At 41.1% G+C, this 23,259-nt stretch overlaps 1 protein-coding gene across 5 annotated transcripts in view; it reads right to left on the bottom strand.

The window, feature by feature from the left end:
* Positions 1–922: 922 nt before the first annotated feature.
* The window catches only part of RESF1 (retroelement silencing factor 1), a 35,275-nt gene continuing 12,938 nt past the window's right edge, over positions 923–23,259 (bottom strand). For 3 of the 5 annotated variants that reach the window (XM_057427998.1, XM_057427999.1, XM_057427997.1), the window contains exons 2-4: positions 3,182–8,320; positions 2,305–2,379; positions 923–1,109 (exon numbers count right to left, since the gene is read on the bottom strand). In XM_057427998.1, the coding sequence (XP_057283981.1) occupies positions 967–1,109; positions 2,305–2,379; positions 3,182–8,285 (5,322 nt within the window). In that variant the 5' untranslated portion in view covers positions 8,286–8,320 and the 3' untranslated portion in view covers positions 923–966. The remainder of the gene's footprint in view (positions 1,110–2,304; positions 2,380–3,181; positions 8,321–23,259) is intronic. The other 2 variants (XM_057428001.1, XM_057428000.1) reach the window with 2 other exon arrangements.

The raw sequence follows: 23,259 nt of genomic DNA, 5'->3' as shown, positions 1-23,259 counted from the left end.
GATGCAACTAAAAATTCCGAACAATAGTGACAAGGCACTTAACAAAAGATACCCAGCAACAAATATAACTGTTATGTCACAGTTAACATGTAGTCAAATGTTATCTTTAGTCAAAAGTTATCTGTACTCAAAGGTTATCTAACACTTTAGAAGCAAAGAAATTATTTACAGTCCGGTTAAACTGAGCAACATAGTCCGGACAAGAGTGAATTCAAACTCCCTGCACTTTAACAATTCACTTTTCTTTCAAGTGTAAAGAAAGCAGAGAGAGAAAAAACAAGAGAAGTCAGCTATGAATTTACAGCATGTGTTCAGGTGAAGTTCACTTCATTCAAGTTCCACAAAAAGAAGTGTAAGGAAACTGGGTAGCAGCATATATATCTCATTGTATCCCCAGTATGTATATTTGATATGAGGGATTTACATTTGTTTAATAGTTCAAACTATTATGCCCAGTTAAAGAAAACAAGTCTCAAAAACAGAAAGCCTTGTTAGAAGAACAACAATCATATTTGTAGGAAATAGAGGTGTAATGCTTGGGAATCCACTGCAATCCCTTTCCTGTAGGAATATTTTCCCACTACCAGCAAAGGAACAGACCACAAACAAAAGGTTTCCAGAATCAGAAACAAACCCAGACTATGGTAATGTAAATGCGTTTGAGGATTTTTGGTCAAGATTCGACTGAATTCCATATCTTAAAAAAAAAAAAAAATAATCAAACATGCCAAGAAGAAACAAGACATCTAACGATGGCATTTTCAGCACTAAAACATATCTATGCAATAAATACAGAATAAGATCTCATTCGTTCACAGATATGAGGCAAATAAGGGGGGAATTTCCAACACCTCTTTTTTTCTTTTCCCCCACAATTATTCAGAAATATAAAGTAAACAGAAAAAAGCATTTTACTCTTGCCTTTTTTATTCCCTAGTGATAGACTGTTATGTTACATGAGTGCTATCAAGGCTTCTGCATCTTTTTTTCCAGATACATCTTCTTGTAGGTCTGAAACATCTCTTTTGAGTCTTTGACTGGGTTGCGGAGAGCCTCGCCATCTCCATCCAGGATCTGCATAGCTGTATCAAGTGGAATACTGCCCTCAGCTGAAAGACAAGATAGAAAAGCAAGTTAAAACAAAAATCTCAGAGTCTCAAGTACGTGTGGTACTTAGGTCACTGACTGTCAAAAAGGATGTCACAAACTTCCTTCTTAAAGCACCATTCACCTCAGATTTAAATCAATCTCTAATATACCTTTAAGCACCAAATCACCATTTGAGTGTCTTCATAAAAGACATTTCTAAAGAACATTAAGAAAGGTGTGAATGAAAATGTGCATTTGCGAAAGTAAGAGAAGAAACAAGAGAAAAGAATAAAAGAATGGCAGACACCAATAGCCAAGGACACAAACAACAGCAATAAAGACATAAAGGCTGCAAAATGCATCAAGATCACAAGAAAGATAACCAGTCAGCAGAGGACTTGCATGCTGATAAGAAGAGGATGGCAACAAGTTTACAGCATGCTGAGTTCGTCATTTCACTTTCTGTTAGACCATGAGCAAAACAAGACTAAAGATGGAAAGATACCTAAACCAAAAAACAAAACAAAAACCGAGAGAACAAAGAACAAGGACAGCAGGGAGCAACCTCAGCCACAACTTTGAAATGATGGAACAACCAAGATCCAAAGATGAAAAATGCCATTGTTTAACTATTGACTTCTAAAGGGTACAAAAGACAATCCAAAAAACTAACTGGCCAATTAAGAGAAACAAAGAGATAAAGTAATGGCACCACTTTTCCTCTGTGTAGTCATCCAGACTACTGGGACACACAGGTCCTGGCATTTGTGAGCACGGATGTATGTGCAGAGAGTCAACTTGCTGTGAAAGCCAAATAAGGCTAAAAAAAAAATCATTTTCTGTTTTTTACAGTGTCACACTACATTTTGTTATGTCATTTCCTACATCTTAATGGGGGGAAAGCTACGTTGGTCTTTACCTACAGTTTAAAACTGTACTTGAACCTTGTCACCAGTGCTACCCCAAATTCAACTGGGCACGTGCATGCAGGAAAATTCCATCTCCAATAACATATTCTCATGGCAATAGAAATCTCCACAAATCTTAAACTATGTTGATTCAACAGTAGCCATTTCAGCAGCAGAGGTAGTAAAGAACAGTAAATAAAGCTAAAATACTTTATTAAGATTTGCTACCGTAAAGAAACATTTAAAACCAAGCAATGAGAATTTATTTAACTCATATTTCAAAATAGATAATCAGAAGTCGTTTCACCTGTACAAATCTCTTCCAGCTTTATTTGCTTCACTGGATCACATTTTAACCAATCTTCTCTTTTACTCTTGACACCTTAAGAGAAAATTTAAAGCATATTTTTCAGGTTCCTATATTTTTCAGGTTCCTGTATCATAAGTTTTGGTTTCTATTCAGCATCAAATTTTAACGCATATACTAGCAAATGCAAAAGGCAGTTTCCTTTGGGAGTGAGAATGACTGCAAAGGCTGGCATATACCATTTAAGACTTGGTTTTACTTCAAAACAAATACAGCATTTGACACAAGTATGCTTCACAATGCACCATGTGAAATGTTGAAAGATTTGGGCTAGGGAAGGATGAAAGAAAGGTAGCCTACAGCAAAGATGGCAAAGGTTATGGAGACTGTGTACAGGGTATTTCTGGCCCAAGCCCTCTCTTCCTCAGTGCTGCAGAAGAACTCTCCCTCTGCTGCCTACCAAGCCAGATTTATAAACAACCAGGTGAATGCCAAGTACAGATCTGTTCACCTTTTGTAACTATGCTGAGGGAATCTGCCTTCTACAAACAAGCCAACCCATTTTCTACAAGTAGGTCAGAAAGCCTCCCTGCAGTTACTTGAAATTGCTGTGCTCTGAACAACCCTAACTTTATTCTGCAAAACTTTAGGAAAAAGAATAAAACATTGAATTCAAAGAAAAGTCTCATGTTCTTTTTCTGTTTAACACACAGCTACAGTCTGTCAAAAAATCTAGCTAAGCTATTTCAACCTTCAGCTTGTAGAGCCCCAAGTTTTCACTGTCTGTAGTTTTGTGTAAGGTGAATTTTAACAGAAGCAATACTTTTTACTTGCAAATTAGTTTACTTACAAATCAATAAACGAGATAGCATCATACCTGCCACAATGGCTTTCTCTCTTTCCAGGGAATTCTTTGCAGCTGATCTTTCTTCATCAGTGGTTGGATTTCTGAACAGTATCTCTGGATACAGCTTAAATTCTAGTATGTCCAGGTTGCATGACTTCTCAACTTCTGAGACAGAAGCACCTCTTTTCACACCACTGTTTTGGGACACTTTGTGCTTCAGATGCCAGGTGGGTCTGACAGGCGATGTCTCTAATTTTGTCAGATATATGCGTTCCTGTGTTGTACGCCTAAATGCAACTCTGTTCAGGTAGTGTTTTTTTGGTTCCTTTTGAAGATGTATTTTTAATCTGTTATTTTTTCTATTTAAGTATAGCACGTTTTTATCAGGAAACATTTTCTCACAGCACTTGTCTTTGTTTTGACCATCGAGATGTCTCTCTTTGGTAGAAAAGTAGGTTTTAGAGATGGTAGAAGATAGAGCCCTTTTTCTCTGTCGTTTAAGCACAGAACAATCTGCTAATGCGCTCTTCGGTTTCCTGCCATTTTCTCCATTCAATTTTTTAGCTTTGTCAGTATTTATCATGTGATTATATGAAAGCTGCTCAGATTTCTCTGCTTCAGATTGCTTCAGTCTTTCTTCTTCCGCCTTTGTTTTTTTAGGTTTTCTGTTCCCAATCACATTTTGCTTCCTCTTCCGTTTGTGTGACTGCTCCTGTGAAGGAAAAAGTTTCATAGATTCCTGTTGAGAATATTTGGCGCTTCTTACGTCTACAGTGCCAAAATTTGGGAGCTTTATAGCATCAGCACGACAACTATTCTGCTTTTTATGTTTTACTCCTGCTGATAACTTGGCATTTTCTTCGATGTTAACTTCTACATCTTGCCCAAGTACCTGCTTTTGTTTCCCACAGTTCTGTTCTTCAGCTGTGTTCTCATCAGAGGTTTTAATGTTTTGTCCTTGATTAATTTCATCATGCTTAATTTCAACAGCTTCTGACTTTATAAATTTGTGAACATCCTGATTGGATTTCATGGCTAAATGCGTTTTAGTCTTATCTTTTGAAAGGGACTCCATTTTGATAAGTCTCTTTCCGGATAACTTTGTTGCGTTATCACCATCCATACAATCAGCTGTTTTCTCTGACAACTCTTCTGAAGTTGTCTTATGTTCTTTTTTATCAGAATTCAATTCATTGCCTAACAATGGGGTTTCTCTGTCTATCTGCAGCTCTTCCTTCCAGCTGCTGCTTTTAAATTTATCAATTTCCTGGTTTTCACAGGAAGTAAGCGATCCAATTTTTTCCTGTTGTGTTGTAAGCGGTTTGCATTCATCATCCACCTTTAGCCTAACATTTTCGTTCATTACAGAGGTGGATCTGCAAATATCTTCATTTTTGCTAACACTGTTTGGGATATTTTCAGAAAATGGCAGGTTTCCCTCTGCAGAGATGTCTTTTATTATAGCATCAGATTTGCTGTCATTTTCTTGTCCCTCTACAGAGCTAGTATTTACCGCTTTTGAAAGTTGATCATTTTTCTCTGAAACACACATTTCAGGTTTACAAGGGTATTGTGGTATTTTAGGTACTTCACACAGCAAACTCATTACAGAACAGTCTTTTTTTTTTTCCCTGGGCTTGGAAATTTTTTGTGTTTTGTTTGCCTCCTCACATAGACTCTGACCAGGCAGAATACTGCCTTCAAGGCTCTTCTTCTCAGCTGAAGCTTTTTCTGACTGTTGACTCGCCACTCCCTTGCCATCGCTAGAGGAATTCAGGTTGTGTTCAGGAAATAGTTCTTGGTTTTGATTAGAGCTCAACACTACAATTTTCATTACATCTACTGGGTCCTTCAAATGAGAATGCTTGTCACAAATTTGATTCTCTTTTTGAGGCTGATTCTTTATCCGCTCAGCCACAGAATCATTTTTTACTGGTTCCTTCATCAGCACACTACCACCTTCAATGCCATATGGAAACTCTTTCACTAGTTCAGACAGCTGATTGTTTAGGCATTTAACAGGCTGTGGTCCAAAAAGGTTCATCTCTTCTACTGTACTATTTTTACTGGATATGTAATTTTCTTTAACGTTGTCTCTTGGAACACTGATTGCATTCCTTTCAGCAGCTACATTGATTGAGAAGTCCAATGAATTTTTAGCTAACTCCCGGTTTATACTAGCAAGAATTTCAAAGTCATTTTCAGGATGCTTTAAAGATGCATTGAATGACTTACTTTTCTTTGAGGTAGAAATTGTTTTAAGAGGACTGCCACTGCTTTCTTTCTCCAAAAGACTAGTTGTGATACCATCCAAAGTCTTAACTGCTCTACTCATGCAGCTTGATGAATCTTGCAACATCTTTTGTGGCAAGGTCTCTGCCTGGACAGCATTACTGCTTAGCTCATTCCTACACAAGTCCAGCTGTTGTTCCTTTTGCCTTGGATCAGATGTATTTTGTTCTGATGAGGTACCATTTAATGCTTGTGTCTCAGGGACTGACCTGAAGATACTTGCTATTTGTGGATTATAAAATGTATCACCTTCAACAAGAGTACATACACTAGAAATACAAAACATCTGTTCTTCCAACACAACTATGGATTTATTTCCTGCCTTTAACACAGCTTGCTTGTCTTTACGGTCTCTTACATCTACTTGAAAGATTTTACTAGAAAAATTTAAGCCATTTTTGTCCTTTTCTTGAAAGCTGTATGTGGTTCCTGAGTCAATCACTGGACAGGTTTTACCTGCAGATGTGGGGCATTTGTCGGCCTGCTCACTCTGTGCTCTCTGCTCAGAGAGTACTAAAGGTGAAACAACTGCAACCTGGGGTTCAAAACCTTTTATCAAATTGCTACTTAGTGTATCAGGTTTTTGTCCTACAGAAGCTGTTGTTATAGGCAAAGCTGCTTCATCTGTACTAACCGGAACATTATTTTGTTCTCTATTTTTTGTGTTTTGGCTGTAAGATGAAATCTGATTTGCTGTGGGGCTTTCACTTGACTGGCTATTTTGCACCCTTACAGATTCTGACAGATGCTTTCTCAATGAGCCCAGGCACGTAGTCAGCTCTTCCACAGAGCAACTATCATCACTCTGTTTAAAAGATGCATTTCCAGTAAGTGGTGTTTTTTTCTGATCTACATCACTCTGCAATTTAGCTTCACCAGATTTAGTTGTTTCTGATACAGGAATCACTCCTGTATTACTCATGTGAACCTTGGACACCTGCTCACCTTGCAAACTTTCTACCTTCACATTAGTGTCTTTTTGTAAGCTTCCATCTGAGACAGATGAATCTACCTGTGTTTTTTCACTACACGGGGTACTTGTCAGTATTTTACCAAAAGCAGCACCAATTGTCTCCTCTGTCAATACATCTGTGCTGCTCAGTAAAACATGAAGAAGTGATGCGTTCCTGGAGTTAGCTGGCACTTTCTTTGATGCAGTTTTGACATATTTATCCACCTGACTGGAACACGAAGCATTGTTCAAAGATGTCACAGGTTTTTGAGAAGAGGCCAAGGCATATGTGTCCCTTTGTTTTGAGATGGGAGTGCTCTCAGAATTATATAACTGGGCTGAGAGTTTGCTCTGAGAAGGAACAGAAGTGGAGCTTGATGAAAGGCTTCTCTGCTCTACCTCAGGGTTACTTTGAGTCACCTGTAATCCTCTGTTGTCAGCACTGGCTGCATTTTTGTCGTTTATTTCTTCAAGTGAAGAGTTAAGTATTGGACACGCCGTCCTCACTGTTTCAGGTGGGGAAGGTGGTACATCTTGGTTGGGCATCTGTGGAAGGAAATTACTAAGAGCAGCATAATAACTTGGAGGAGGAAACGGGGGAACACTTTCGTCACGTTCTGAACCTTCTAAGAGTCTTCTTTTATACCGATGTATCCTTTCAAGCAGGACATATTTTTTTTTAATAGTGAGAAGTTTTTGAGCTTCCTGATCTAGTCTGTCCTTTGCAGTTGTTCTTCCTTGTGCTGCTGCTGAAAACAACTGAGAATTAACAGGCCCATTCATTAAACTACTAGCCTGGCCTTCTTGAGCTGAAGCAGGATCACTCAGTGGCTTTGAAGCAGCCATTGAACAAAAAGTTTCCATTTCTTGCACATTACACAGTTCTTTGGAAACGCCACGGGATGGCACAGACATTTCATTAAAAGGCTGACTTGCTGTCATGTTTCCACTTGAATTACACACATTCCTAACTGACTGACTGACATCTCCAGATTGCTGTTTCTGACAGTGTTGCTGACCACTGTTAAAACCAGAAGCATTTTTTGGATCTGATAGGCGCTGCAGTTGGCTACGGCTGTATCCATTAGGCACATTTTGACCTGCCTGTGGTACACCCATTGAAGATTGTGCTGCAGCACTTGAATCACAATTGGCAGGCAACAAAGGTAGTGCAGAACATCCACTAGGAGCTTCTGATCCCATCTGACTCGGTCGACAGTGTAGCAGCTGTACATTTGGTTCAGTATTCTCATTCAGGGAGTTTAAAACTTTAAACTGAGTGTTGGGATGATATATTTTGTTTTGGACACGTTGCCCAGATGTACCAAGAGACATAGAATTATTCTGGGAATTAATGTGACTTTGATATAACATTGGAGTTCTCATAGAATTATGCGGTTGTATTTGTGGCTGCACAGCATAGCTGCTTGTGCTGGCGTACTGAAATTCCCAATGTACATTCCTCACATTATTTCCAGCATTGCTTTCAGAAGACATGGGAGGTAAATCACTGCGGGAATAAAAGTAGGCATCAGACTTTGGCAAAGAAGTCTGAGTCATCTCCGCCCACATACGTGATGTTGGACTGGGAGGTTTCTGAGTTACTGGTACGCAGCACAGTGGACGTCGATCAACTGAGACAGATGCTCCTGGTAAGACCCGATCTGAAGTTTTGAATCGTTCAGCATTTACAAGAAGGAAGGCAGCATTGCTAGTTGGCTGATACACTACTTGGTTATTTCCAGCATAAGTGCACGCATTGTTAGAGGAATAGGCATTTGTCTGAGGAAAAACATGTGTATTAGAAAGCAACTGATTGTAACATGTTTCTTCACTTCGCAGGTGGTTCTTTGCATCAGCATTCTGGAGTGGCCTTATATTCCAGTCCATCTTTTCTTGATTTCTTCCAGCCAAAAACCGAAATGCTAATAAAAAAAAATATAGAAAGAGTAATAAATAATCAAGCCTTAACCTTTTGATCAAAACTTATTTCACTTGCCAATGATTCAGAATGCATTACAAACAGAATTGTTGAACTTACAGTGTTAGAAGACCATTGGCACACGCTTAAGGGCTGAGCATAAGAATCACCTACAGAATATAATACAGGTCAGTTTTCAGACAAGAAAACCAACTTCAATTGTACCTTCAAATAGAATCATAAAATGGTTTGGCTTGGAAAGGACCTTAAGATCATTTAGTTCCAACCCCCTGCCATGGGCAGGGATGCCTCACACTAGATCATGTCACTCAAGGCTCTGTCCAACCAGGCCTTGAACACTGCCAGGGATGAAGCATTTACCACGTCTTTGGGCAACCTGTTACGGTGCCTCACCACCTTCACAGTGAAGAGCTTCTTCCTTACAACTAACCTGAACTTTCCCCGTTACTCCTTGTCCTATCGCTACAGTCCCTGATGAAGAGTCCCTTTATGGCTTCCAATTCAACAAAAGGAGAAAATTAATCCGGGTAAAGATCTCCCATTATGAGGCCCGCTTATTTTTATTTCACATGCCATTTGTTCTTCCCTGACACTGTGGGCAGTTACTAATTTTTGAGAAACACAACTCTGACTTTAGTTAACAGCACAGGTAGCCTCAAGCAAACCACCCCTGATTCTGTTTGGTAACATGAACTTATTAAGCCATCAAAAAAAAGGCATGAAGCACAGAGATGACATCAACACCTCCGCTACTGCAGTAATTACACCTCCAGAAGGTGACAAAGTCACAAATCTCTAACTCTTCATGTGTTATACTCCAGAATTTATAGATTACCAACAAGCCCAACAGCTTGTTGAGCATGTTATTTCTGAATGACCTCTGGAAAGTTGCTACAGACAATGTCTTCAAATCCAGGCACTATTTCAGTCTTCAAAAATGGAAAAGCACAAAAAACCCATGAGAAAACTACGAGCATGAATGCTATTTGCATCTTGGCAAGTTCCTCTCAGTATGGTCAAACCCACTAAGGACAGACCAAAAACCTCGCTTTGTGCAGGGTGTTAGACCCAAAGCTCCTAACTGTCTTTCAGGGCTCTTTTAAGATTCCTATTTCAAATTTAGAAATATCACTCAGATCCAGCCTATAAGACCTACAAAGTTATAATTTTCAAGGTGTTATCAAAATTCAACGATAGTTCAATCTTCCCTCACTCTCTGCTATCTCTGCTCTCAAAGGACACCAACAACAAAAGAAAACAGGAAAGTGAAATCACAGATGAAATTCAAAAAAACCATCAACAACAGTATTAAGGCAATACTTAAAACAGCGATGCAGATCGGAATCCTTGATGACAAAACAGGTTTTTGCATCCAAGCTAAAAATTTCATACTGCTAATGTTACACTGGGTATTTCCTGAAAAATAATCAGGGGATAAAATAATCATGTTCTTGAATTAGGCAACTGCTGAAGAAATTGAAAACATTTATATGTTCCAGAAACATGACTGAGGTATGTAAACAAGATTAAGATGCCAACTAGTAGTAACTGTAGTCTTTGCTAAATACAGGAGAAATTACATATAACACACAACTTAGCCAAGAACAAAACCTAATTCTTCTCACTGCCAAAGACTGTAACAATGAGTACAACCTTAGTTCATCACCATTACTAGCTGGATTAAGAAAACTAAGTTTGCATCTGTGATCAGAACCTTAAAATTTTTCATAGCTTTAATACAACAAAATATGCTACTTTTAAAAGTGGCATTTGACAGAAAGTGCTTGTCTTAGGAAGAACATCTAAGAAGTTCAGTATCAGTACAAGACTCCAAAAGACAAAGAAAAGACTATTCTTCACACATACTGTTTTGCAAACAGGCAGGGTACTCAAAAAATGATCCCACACTAGCTGTATAACATGAGCATTTTATTAAACAAGCACAATAAAGTGAATCATATATATATATATACACACACACATAGAGTACAGAGGAAAATTAGCAATGTGTCAAATCATTACTACATAGAAAGAACAACGATTGAAAGAAATACATCACCAATTACCACCTAATCCTCATCATCCAGGCCCACACTTCAGCTGGGAAGCCTCATTGCAGCCAATGCCAGGAGTCTCAGGTAACTGGGAAAATTCCTACATGGTGCGCCAACCCATAGGTGAGGCTTCACATTTGGCTACAAGAGGATCCTGCTTTTATATTCTTAGAAACAAAGCCAGCTTTATGCCAGATCTGTACTTGCTTACTTGTGTGGTTGTTGACGCAGGAGTCGTGGACAATGCAGAGACGATCAATGTGATCAAGCAATTGCTGTTTATTGAGCATCAGACATGATCTTTTATACACAAATCCACACATTGATTATACGCTGATTGGTTAACATGCCTTGCCAACAAGCTTCTGATCGGGCTTTACACAAAGTTGCTTAATACAAGTTACAACAGCTACTTATGTTTAGCACTAACCTCAACATTCTTACACTGCGGTTTTACATCCTGGTTTTTGTTCTTAACGTCGCTAACGTTGCAATTTCATTTCCCCCACTGCTATCCATGGCTAACCTCCCCTCTGGCCTAGTATTTTTCCACTTACAGAGAAGCTCTACTTATGCTAACTGAGAAGCCCAACTCATGCTAACTAAATCCATACAACAATTCCCCCTTTTTGTTTCTCAGGCGGGCGCGTTAGTCAGTATCTTCATATAACGCAGTGATCTCTTCATATTCAGTGCCGAGTCCCAATTCCATGTGTGATTGTTGAACGAGCCAAGCCTTCGGAATGAACCTCATACACAAAGCCTTCCCACATGCAGAAATTCCACAACCAATAATCAGTAACACCAACAACGTGATTAACAATTGTGCTAGGCTATACAGTAAAGGTCGCAGCCAGCCGCTAAACCCCAACTGAGCTAGGCAATCGTCTAAACCTTGATCCACTTTAATCGTATTTACATGTTCTTGCATTTGCTGCAACCGCTTCTGAATAGTTTGTGAATGATTGGTTAGATTAAAACAACATATGCCTTCAAAATCATTACAGCCATACTCATGAGCTAATAATAAAAAAATCAATAGCCCCGCGATTCTGCAAAATAGCCTTGCGACTACTATCTATATCTTTCATGAGGTCTGTTAAAACTGCAGACATAAGGCTAGCTTGTTTCACAACCCAACAAGTAAGCTTTTGCAAATTAGCATTAGCAATAGTTGCTGCACACCCAGGACAAAAAATACTTGTTAAGGCATTTTCGACTTTACCCAAAAGCATTACAGAGTCCTTACAGGTGCTCTCCAGCTTAGTAAGAAATCTACGAGATCGAACCAAAGTAGTTTTGTTTAACAGAGATACTGATGGAGCTACAAGACTAAGACATCCCAGATAACATGGTCCACACCAAGGGGATGTTTTGGGATACCTTGCCAGGCGCGATTACCACAAATAAAAAAAAAAACAAACTCCCTTAAGCAAAGCTAACGACATGTTTGGAAAAAGTTCATACCGGCCAAACTTTTCTAGACCTACAGCTCCCCCACACCATGCTTGGGCCTCAGAAGCATCCCGCATCCTATAAATACCTGATCCAGACACATCTGTCCACACATCAAGTAGATGACACTGCATGCCAATACGAGAACTTACACACCTTGCTTTAGCTGGGGCATCATTATATTAGCGCTAAAGCCAAAGCACAAGCCATCTTTAGTTCCGTTTATGGATCCTGCCAGCTGCACTTCCTGTGGATCCCACGGTAAAGCTTTATTCAAATGCTGAATCAAAAAACCAGACATCCAAGCTAGTGTCCAGTTTGCAATATTACCATTGATACAACCTCCACACCAAACCTGTTTGTTGGCCTGAAGCTGTTGGCAGGCCGTCTGATTTCCGTTACACCAGTTATCAGACACACTAGCCTTGTCTGCTTCCTGTTGCAATACGGTTCAGTTAGCTAACGAAATGTTACTTATATATCCCACAAGTCTTTCTGGCTCCAAAGAGGGTATACCATTAAACAAGTGCGAAATGGGTCAGACACAGCTGTTAAAGACACACAAAAACTAGAAGTGTTGGTTCTGTTCGCCCATGTTATCCATATGTTGTCTCGAGGCAATGCCATGCTTAAGAGTGGGTCTTCCAGACCTTTTGCTACAGCACTCATCCAGGCAATTAAAATGAGCAGCCTCGCTGATCTGGCTTGACCCATCAGCTGGGTAGCCATAGTGGTCCGGAATCTGTGGAAACACAAACATAGCCCCTTCCAGTCATTATGACCTCAACTGGGCCCTTCCATTCCCCTGTTCGCAGATCTCTATAAACCACCCGAGCACCATTCACCTTAACACATCCTGCTGCTAAGGCATTGCTATGTATCATGATAGGGGACTCTGTCCTATCTCCTGTCAACCGCAAAAAATTTAAGACATAGACAGCTTTTGCAACTCGTTCAGCTGGTGGGAGGGGTGCTCCCCCTTTTTGTTTTTGCAAAAGCTCCTTAAGAGTTGCATGAGCACTCTCCACAATAGCTTGACCAGTTGGAGAGTGAGGGATTCCTGTGACTTGATGAATACCCCATTGATTACAAAAAGTCTGAAACTTATGGGAGATATATGCAGGCCCGTTATCCGTTTTAATTTGAAGAGGGACCCCTAAGGCTGCAACGGCAGAGTGCATGTGTCGAATGACGTGACGAGCCGTTTCACCAGTTTGTACGGTAGCCCAAAGCGCTAGTGAAAAGGTATCAATAGAGACATGGACATATTTGAGTCTACCAAATTCAGGGACATGTGTAACATCCATTTGCCATAACTGAAGGGCCATAAGGCCTCGAGGATCTAACCCCAGGCCTACACCGAGGCCACTACGTTGACAAGCTGGACAAGACTGGACTATGCCCTGTGCATCTGTTACAGAAATGCCAAATTGTCAAACAAGCATTTTTGCAGATTGATGGAAAAAATCATGGGAAAAACGTGCTTGCTCAAATAAATTAGGTGTGGGACCTGTCCATACAGGAGCAGTGACAAGTTTGTCTGCATGGTTATTTCCTGTGCTAAGACTGCCACAACTTTGATGACTACGGATGTGTGTTATAAAATACGGCTCGGTTCGTTGATTAATGACCTGTAACAATTGTAACAATTTTTTTTTGTAAAATAGAATTGTTCAATGTCTTAATCATTGACCGTTCAAGGCGTTGAACAACTCCCACAACATAAAGAGAATCTGATACAACATTAAGAGGTTCTGTTTGCTACCTTAAAAAGACCCAAGCCACAGCCTTCAGTTCTAAAGTCTGAAGGGAATCGCCAGGTTCCCCTTCAATGAATTGTTTTTTCCAACCATTGTTAGTGTGCCAGGTTGCAACAGCAGTTTTAGAGTTCTTGCCTGCATCTGTAAAAACAGTGTAACCTTGTATGGGTCGCTCAGACCTTTTAGGACATTCCTCCCATTGCTGACCTGATAATAGCAGCAAGATTTTTGCTTCAGGGAAGACAGTGGTCACCTTTCCTGCAAAATCTATCATAGCAATTTGATATTCCGTCGAAAAATGTTCAAGCCACTCCAAATAACTAGAAACAACAGGTAGAAATATCTCACAGGGGTCATGACCCAAGATATCGATTACTCTATTTCTCCCTTTCATAATTAATTGAGCAAATAACTCTGGTCTGGTAATTACTGTCTTGTGAGGCTGATATGACAAAAAGATCCACTCAAGGATTCGCAATGATTCAGCTTGAAATTGAACTACTAAAGCCAAAGGGTGCTGTCTATCCCCTCCAGAATTTACGACCATCAAAGTCACTGGTTGGTCTGCTAAATGCCTGGAGGCACAACCAGCAGCAACTTTTTGGGATATACGATCCAATGCCTGACTTTCCTCACTGGTTAGCTGGCGCTTGGCTTCTGCCTTATGTTCTTGGCCTAACAGAGGCATCAATGGTGCAAGATCATCATTTGTGATACCACAAACATGTCGAATCCACTAAATATCTCCCATGAGTTTCTGCACATCAGTGAGCGTTTTGATCTTGGAAGAGATTGTTACCTTTTGGGGTCGAATACTGCTGCCAGAAATGACCCAACCCAAATAGTTCCATGGGGCAACTTATTGGATCTTTTCTGGGGCAATACATAACCCCTTCACAGGTAAGGTGGCTCGCAGGTCATCCAATAAGTCACCAGGAATACTCTTTCCTGCTATTAAGATATCATCCGTATAATGATAAATGATCAACTCTCAATATTTTCATCTCACCAGCTCCAATGCCCATGCAACATATACCTGACAAATGGTGGGGGAATTTTTCATCCCTTGGGGTAACACTGTCCAGTGATATCGTTTTGCAGGAGCTTGCTTGTTCACGCTGGGTACTGTGAATGCAAATTTTTCACAATCCTCTGGGTGCAGACAGATTGTGAAAAAACAATCCTTCAAGTCAATAATTAATAATTCCCAATTCTCAGGGAGCATCGCAGGTGATGGCAGCCCTGGCTGCAATGCTCCCATTTCCTGCATGACAGCATTTATGGCTCGGAGGTTGTGTAATAGTCTCCATTTTCCTGACTTCTTTGGGATAGTGAAAATCGGAGTGTTCCATGGGCTTGTAGACGGCACAACATGTCCTGCCTGAAGCTGTTCCTGTACTAATTCTTCTATTTTTTTTTTTGCAGCCTTTCTAGTTTAAGCGGCCACTGATCTACCCAAACTGTTTTTTCTGTCAGCCAAGTTAATCTCAGTACAGGTGGCTGCTCTTCAGTGACTGCCCCTAAAAAGATGAAGTAATCAATTTTGTATGGAGCTGACTCAAGACATCTCTTCCTATCAGTGCTACAGGAAGGTGCAGCACATAAGGTTTGACAGTGGCAAGGGCTCCATCTGCAAAAGAACAATTGACTACCTCTTGACTAATAAAAGTCTGTTGACAGCCTCCCACTCCCATGACTCCAGTAGAAGCCTGTACCAATGGCCAAGAGGGAGGCCAAAGATGCACTGGAACAACGGTAACATCCGCTCCGGTATCTAAAATCGCCATGATCTTAATAGTCTGCCCATTTTTATGTGATAATATTACAACCTTAGTTGGTTTCCCTTTGGTAATATTCGTAGCAAATAAAACATTTGGTTGCTCTGTTGATCCAAAGTTTCCATGGCCTCTGCCCTGTGTCCCCCTCCTAGGTATCTTTGCTTCAAATGGAATTAGCTGAGCTATTTTTTCCCCTGCTGGTATTGAAATTGGTGGTGTTAGTGTATAAACCATTATCTTAATATTACCTTGGAAATCCGCATCAATTAATCCTGGGACTACAAAGACACCCTGACGGGAGACAGAGGATCACCCAATCAATAAGGCACTAAGTCCATGCCTCAGCGGTCCCCATAATTGTGACTCTATCAAATGCACTTGAGAGTCACTCAACAGTTACTGTAGTTGCCACATCCATTCCTGCACTGCTGATGGTTGCTGGGGCAATGCAGTCCAGGCACCCTTCATTTGTGTCGGAGCACGAGGGTAAGCGCTCGTCTTGCTGTTTCCCGTCCTTTTACATTCCTGTGTGTTGCGAGTTGGTTTATTACAGTGCATACACCATTTAGTACTACATTGATTAACTGGCTGTTGATCTAGACCGTTTCCGGATTGATTCCTATTTTGTGCCTTACACTGAAAACGAAGATGCCCTGATTTCCCAGTTATAGCATTTTCGTTCTCTCTTTCCTTTTCCTTGTACAATTGGACGAACTGCAGCCCCTACAGCCTCCACCATATAGGCTGCCTTTTGTTTATGACCCGTTCGCTCAACAGCTTCCAGCATCTGAGCTACCAAAGTACCTCTAGGCAATATATTCAAAAGTTGTTTCACCTGATCATTAGTCCCATCAAATGCAAGCATATCCTGTAATTTTGCCTTCATATCATCACTCATATCCGGATTGCCTTGCAACACTCCAAATAACTGATCAATATACTGTGGCTAAGATTCTCCAAGTCCCTGTTTTAGAGACCAAAAAAGTTGGTCTTGTTGCCTTGTCATTTGGAAGCGAAAGCCAGGCTCTCAGACCCAATTCTTGGGAGCGGGTCAAGACACGAGCAGAAAGCCTCACTTGATTTTGTGGATCGGTAAATTGGCCTCAACCCAAATACGCATCTACTGGCGCCACAAACAGTGGGTCTCCTTGTTGGCGGGGCTGATTTGCTTCTTCCATACAAGCCAACTCCCATTTATTCAAAAACAAAAGTTGCAAGTTTAGCGGGAAGCAATGTTTGAACAATCATTTTGATATCATAAGGGGTTAAGATAAATGCAGAAAAAATATGAGCAATAATCGATTGAGTATACAGTGCCTTTAACCCATAGGTTGTGACTGCTTGACAGGCCTCCTTTACTATTTTTAAATCAAACGCTTCCCACTCCTTTCCCCCCTGTACGTTATCAAAAACAGGGAAAAGAGAAGGACCTTCAGAAAACTCCACAGTTACCACCTCGTTCATCAATCATCCCTCGCCACTTTCAGGCTGGATTAACACCCCCCAGGTCCCATCACCCCCCTTCTCCAAACCCGCTTCCTGGTGTGGAGGAGGAAAAGAAAAAGGTGGCGCAGTTGGTGCAGCGGTCTCTTGTGTCTCAAGAGCTTTGAGTTTTTTCAAAAGCTGCTTCAACTGGGCATCTCCCAGACCCGCAGACACCTGTCGATGGAGTGAACAAATGGATTCATCCTCTGAACCATCACTGGAGTTGGGAAGAGGAGGATACAGGTCTGGCTCTGCCTCAGGTGATTCTGGATCTGGCTCCAATTCAGACTCTGGGTTGTCCTTGTTTCCTGCACCGGCAACTTTCCACATATATTTGGCATTCTGCCGGTTCTCATCGGGTTTTGGAGGTTTTTGGGCTCATTCGCCCTTTTTAGAAAAATCAGTCACAGTCCTTTTCGGGACACTCTGCGGTACGACAGGAGGCGCAAAGGCCATTGCAGAGGCATTTTGTCCTGCAATTTTTCCCTTCCTATCCTCTGGGGCTGTAGCCATCAGCACGGACGCAACTGTGGTCCTTTCTGACTTTACGTCCCTAAGAGTCTCTATAACTAATCTCCACAATGTGGAGTGCTTCTGAGCCTCTTTGGACCCTTTACTGATTTCGTCCCATAGTGCTTGACCAATCCAGTCCCATTCTGGAACCCCAAATGCATCTTGTACCAAGGGAAAAAGCCACAATCGTGGGACCATTTTAACAGCCTCTGAAGGGCGGCGCTATCATATTGCAAACCTCTCTTAGAGAGAATGTGTTGGAGGAGCTTCACCACCACCTGTTCCTCTTTGGATAGCGAGTGCCCCATCTCCTCCCCGGCCGCTCACCTGATCAGAGCAAGATTCCCGAAGTTTTGCAGACGTCTGACTTCCAGCACCGGGGCAGCGCTGCTTTTGGCCGGCTCACCACCCCCTCTTTTCCTGTCGGTCCTTCCACCTTGGCTCTGCAAGGTACCAATCTGTCCCTGTTCGGGCGCCACTTGTTGACGCAGGAGTCGTGGACAATGCAGAGACGATCAATGTGATCAAGCAATTGCTGTTTATTGAGCATCAGACATGATCTTTTATACACAAATCCACACATTGATTATACGCTGATTGGTTAACATGCCTTGCCAACAAGCTTCTGATCGGGCTTTACACAAAGTTGCTTAATACAAGTTACAACAGCTACTTATGTTTAGCACTAACCTCAACATTCTTACACTGCGGTTTTACATCCTGGTTTTTGTTCTTAACGTCGCTAACGTTGCAATTTCATTTCCCCCACTGCTATCCCCGGCTAACCTCCCCTCTGGCCTAGTATTTTTCCACTTACAGAGAAGCTCTACTTATGCTAACTGAGAAGCCCGACTCATGCTAACTAAATCCATACAACAAGTGGTCATGCCGTTTCTCATTATCTCACTGCTGGCCACGCCAAGAGCACTGGCCAAATGTGGAGGTCATGGAACAGCTGCACGCTTATGTTTTACTACCTCTTCTGACAGTCATAATAAATATAAACATATACTTTATTGAATACACTTTATCAAAAACATACATTGTTATGTTTCTCACAGTCATGAGCAATGATTAACCTTCAGTTAGTTTCCCATCCAATATACATGCCTGCTTCACACCTTCACCTGCTTCTCACCCTGAACATAAGACTCAGAAATCATCAGCAACTACTAAATAGGCAACTGCCCATTTCTGATTTACTGCACATAGAAAGAGAATGGAGAGACATCCCCAATGAACACAGGAGTAGCCGAACAGCTCTGCAACAGATCGATCATGTGACTAAAACACCTACACCTAGACTTTTCTATTAGATATTATTACAAAACAGAGGGCAAGGAGGACCAACTCATTGATCTGTCCCTACCACTTGGTGTCAAATTCTCATCCTCCTCATTAGGTATAAAATCAGTGTCTTCTTAATACCTCACCAACTATTATTGCACAGCATCCTGCGGGTGGATGAGACTGTGGTCAAACTGTCTATTCTATTGTACAGAGCAGCTGTACTTGGTAGAAGTTGTGGGTAATCATTTCTGGCAAGATTTTGCATAGAGTAATGGCACAGTGGACAGTTGTGTGTTTTCAGTTATCAAGCAGAATGCGACTGCATAGCTTCTGCCCCGCTTCACATTCCTCCCCAGTGCCAGAGTAAGATAAACCACCACATATCCATTATGTCACCCTGGTCGCCCACATTAGCTTTTGGATTTTCTTCATTGTTTTTATGATTCAAACACACCTCAACTAATGTAGCAGTAACAGCACAGCTCTTCAACAAATCTATCACGTGACTAAAATGCCTACACCTAGATTTCTCTATCAGATAGTTTCAGGCATGTCTCTGGCTTTTACGTCCGAGAATCACCCTGTGATTTCTAATAGGAAAGACTGCAGTTTTTTTATTGGCAATATTTATTATTGATTACTTCTTCTGAGAGGCACTTCTCCAGGAATATACATACAGAGGAAAATAAATGAAGCCTAAAACACAGAATAAATTGTTACAGGCTTTTGGTCGATTGGAGCGGGTAAGACATTCCAACAAAGATTTAATACTTCATTCCCTGAACACTATAACTTAACATTAAAGTCTTTACACCTGCACACTGGAGCCAGAAAACACCTAAACAAGGAAAACAGAGGGAGACTATGAGACAGTTGGTAACTCATTAAGCTCAGTTCCACTCAGGTATCATCCAATGTAGTCAGAGACACAAATCTTGCTAAAGAGGTGTCCCTGCTTTGAGGAGGAGAGAGAACAAGCCTGACTTATCTGCACAGTGGGCCTGTATTCTCATCCTCTGCCATGGAGGAGTTCAAATGCCAAATTTAACATTTAAGAGAAGCGGAGGTGAGACTGTGGTCAAATTACTGCTCATAGATGGTGCAGGGGGGAAGCCACTTTCTCACTTTGATGTATTTTGATATGTAAATGAGGGACAACAGCAGTCTCTGTCAGGTACCAGTTAGGTGTCAGTAAGGCACCCTATGGGCTGTGAGTCTTGCACAGTGGTGGAACAGAACTGTGAAACAGCAACTCTACCTCTTCTACCCTGCTGAGGCAGGCCAGATGGCCTCCATCTGATAGCACCCTTATCAATAGCCAATCATCCCTATCAGGGTTTTGAGCTCTTTAATCGTTCTTCATTTATCTCATGGCTTCAGGCCTCATTCTTAAATTATCCACCCTGTGACTACTACCTTCAATTATAGAATTCCATTATAGTAGCAATAAGGGAATTTAAAATTTGTTTTCTCTCCTCCCTTGGCATACCTTTCATTTAGTAACATCTGTGCCTAGGGCAGGTGCAATCAGTACAGTTTCAGGGCTTTAACCTTGAAGTACACTGACACATAAGGTTATAGCTTTTGGTAACAAGGTTTTACATATATGATATAACAATAACAACAATAAGAATCAACTATTAATGCATATTCTATGAAGTCTTGAAGCCATCCTGTCAGAGCAAAACCAAGCATATTGAACATTCATCCCAACCAAGTACTGGACACTGATTCCCAAAGTTTGTGGGTTTCCTCTGCAACTTTTTTCACAACCGCTACTCGCTTTCCTAGGTCATGTGTCACATTTAGGACACAGATATAAAAGTCCTCTTGGGAGATATGGATATCCACTTACTCCATGTTGGTGTATCAGCTTTGCAAGGGTCATTTTGGAAGTGGCTTATGGCTGAGAATTGAGTATAGCTAAAGAATCCCAAATAGCATTAGCAGGAGTTTCTACTTGATAGGCGAGTTTATTTAACCAGAGTTAAGTGCACACAAGAGTCAAACAATGCTTCAACAGCCCACACCAATCCAGTGGCTTCACCACGATCTTTCCACTCTTCTGGGTCAGAATGTAACTCACATTTGGCTCGCTTCACCAATGTGGTGTAATACGAGTACTTTTCTATCATGGGCGTAAGGTAGGCACTCCTAAGGCACATTCAAGATTCATAGTCTTTGCAGGTATAGAAATGAGATGGAAGTGCAGGGAGGTCCAGCTTAGAGATGTGCTCAAAGATGTCCCACCAAATGTAAATGAGGGATAATGAGAGTCTGAGTCAGGCACCCCATGGGCTATGGGTCTTGCACAAGGGTGGAACAGAACTGTAAATCATTTTATCTCACCCTCTTCCAACCCTGCTGAGGCAGGCCATCTAGCCTCTGTCTGATATCACCTTCTTCAGCAACCAATCACTCCATTAGAATATTGACCTCATTAATCCTTTCACTACATACCTCATGGCCTCAGACCTCATTCCTACAATACGTAAAACACATGCAATCAAACTGATTCTGTTTGCACAACAGTATATAATTAGCATTAATAGTAACGCTTAAGCTAAGTAACTCACCAAATAAGTGTACCTTATCACCGATCTGCAATACGTTGAATATTTATGACATAGAGGAAAGAAGTAAGCATACTATGGCTCTATGATTCAATAAGGTCGATTGACTGTAGTCACACAGTGGAGTGTGACAGAAGTGCTCAACTCCCTAAACATAATAGTAATAGTTTGGTTCAGGCTCCCAGGGAAATAAATGGCAAGGTCATGACCAGGTCACCAACTTCTCTAGTTCCAACCTGCTCTTTGAAAACCCACACAGGAACACAGTGAGACAATGAGCTTTGATGCATGTGAGCTGGGAAACCAGAACACTAACCATGTGATTAACACATTAATAACAGGCTGCTCTTCCAAGTCTAATTTGTCAAGGAACAACTGAAGTTGTGGGTACAAGCAGTCTAATGTTTACCATTCCCATCACATGTAATTTGACTACAAGCCAACCATTTTATTCCATAAATGTGACAACCTGCGCAAGCCTTTTCCAAAGTCCCCCTGCTAAGCAGCTGGGTGCACAGTGATGATCTCCCCTTGGCTTGGGAGGCCTCTCAAGGTTACTCCTTGAGGTTGAGAGACCCCTTACCAACAGCAGATTTTTGGTAAGTGACTGCTATAATGTATAATCTTGAATCATAGGGCATTAAGATCTTGTATTGATATTTTTTAATTAGTATTATATCCTTTGTGCAGTAATAAATTTAACCTTGCCATGGGACTTATCTTAAGCCTCACTTTTACATCATACTTGAATAAAACCTCTTCTGCTGCTACCTTTAGCAGTGGTTCCTTACACACTTTGAACTTCCCCTGCAACAAGTGTAACTGAGGCACTCACAACAGTTATAAGAGATTCTTACTCATTACTAAAAGTTTCCTTTAACCAGATCGAAACTCTTAAACACCAAGCATATGTATTTCAGTGCCAGTCACTCTGATCTTCATTGTTTCCCCCCTCTCCAGGACATGGTGTTCAGCAAACATAAGCTTTCAAGAACAGCTGAACTTTTGTCCTTTCTGCAGGCCAGCACAACTATGCTCCCCCATTTCTGCTTCTAGACTTCTAGCAGCCAGTCTCAGTTAACCAAAAGCATTTTAAATTAATTCAGTACATTTGATATACAATATCGCAGATATATTAGAGCAGCTTTGCAGACCTCCATTTGTACTGATGGTTGGAATCAACCAAATGTGCCCAAAGGAAAGAGTATATATACAACGAGAACTTTCATTTTCCTCAGTTTATATCTGTATTTTGGTTGTCACAGCAGCACCAGCAAACAAGGGTTTTCTTGCCACAACAATTCTTAGCAGTAATGTAGGAGATAATTTGTCAGAAATTACCTGCATCTCAAACTGACAGTCGATCACACAGTAGCTACAGTAACTTTAAGAATACAAAGACCACTCACTTCTTGCCAATTCCCATTCCATCATTTCAAACAGTGCATTTTCCTATTAGCTTTGCTGTCCTAACGCCATTTGCTGCTTCAGATGAGCATCAGAAAAATGTTTTTTGGATAGGCCCGTTTCAGTTTTACACCCATGAACTTCATGTAGAATCAGGCTCTTCCTCCCAGCCTTCCTTGGTGTTTTTAGCATTGTGTCCTCCAACCACCCGGACTTTTAATGTGACTTTAATCAGTATCATCCAACAGTATCTCCGTCAGTTTGTTAACAAGTTTTGGTTTTTTTTTATTTGGAGATTTTTTATTTTTTATTTTTTGTGAAGTGAATGCACTTCATTCTCAAAGTCCAAACCTAGCACAGCAGGACGTGCACACAGAACAAGCAGGTCAGATTTTTCAGTTCAAGCAACAGCCATTAACGCAAAACCCATCAAAATTATTCTCTTCTAATTAACTCATTGGCATAGTCTCAGTGCTTGTGAAGGGATGCCATAAGTTACCATCCCAAGCAGCTTGGTGGTTTGGGGGTTCCTCCTGTCCCTAGGCTGGAACCCTGTCTGGAAACCCGGGTATCTCCACAGCAGGCCTATGAGCACTCCTGCTATCCC

This window comes from Pezoporus wallicus, unplaced genomic scaffold, assembly GCF_028554395.1.
Source record: "Pezoporus wallicus isolate ANWC-B61680 ecotype Strahan unplaced genomic scaffold, APGP_CSIRO_Pwel_v1 contig_2908, whole genome shotgun sequence".
NCBI classification, from domain to species: domain Eukaryota; kingdom Metazoa; phylum Chordata; class Aves; order Psittaciformes; family Psittacidae; genus Pezoporus; species Pezoporus wallicus.
The sequence above is the reverse complement of the archived record's forward strand: the minus strand, read 5'-3'. Positions and strand labels throughout refer to the sequence as shown.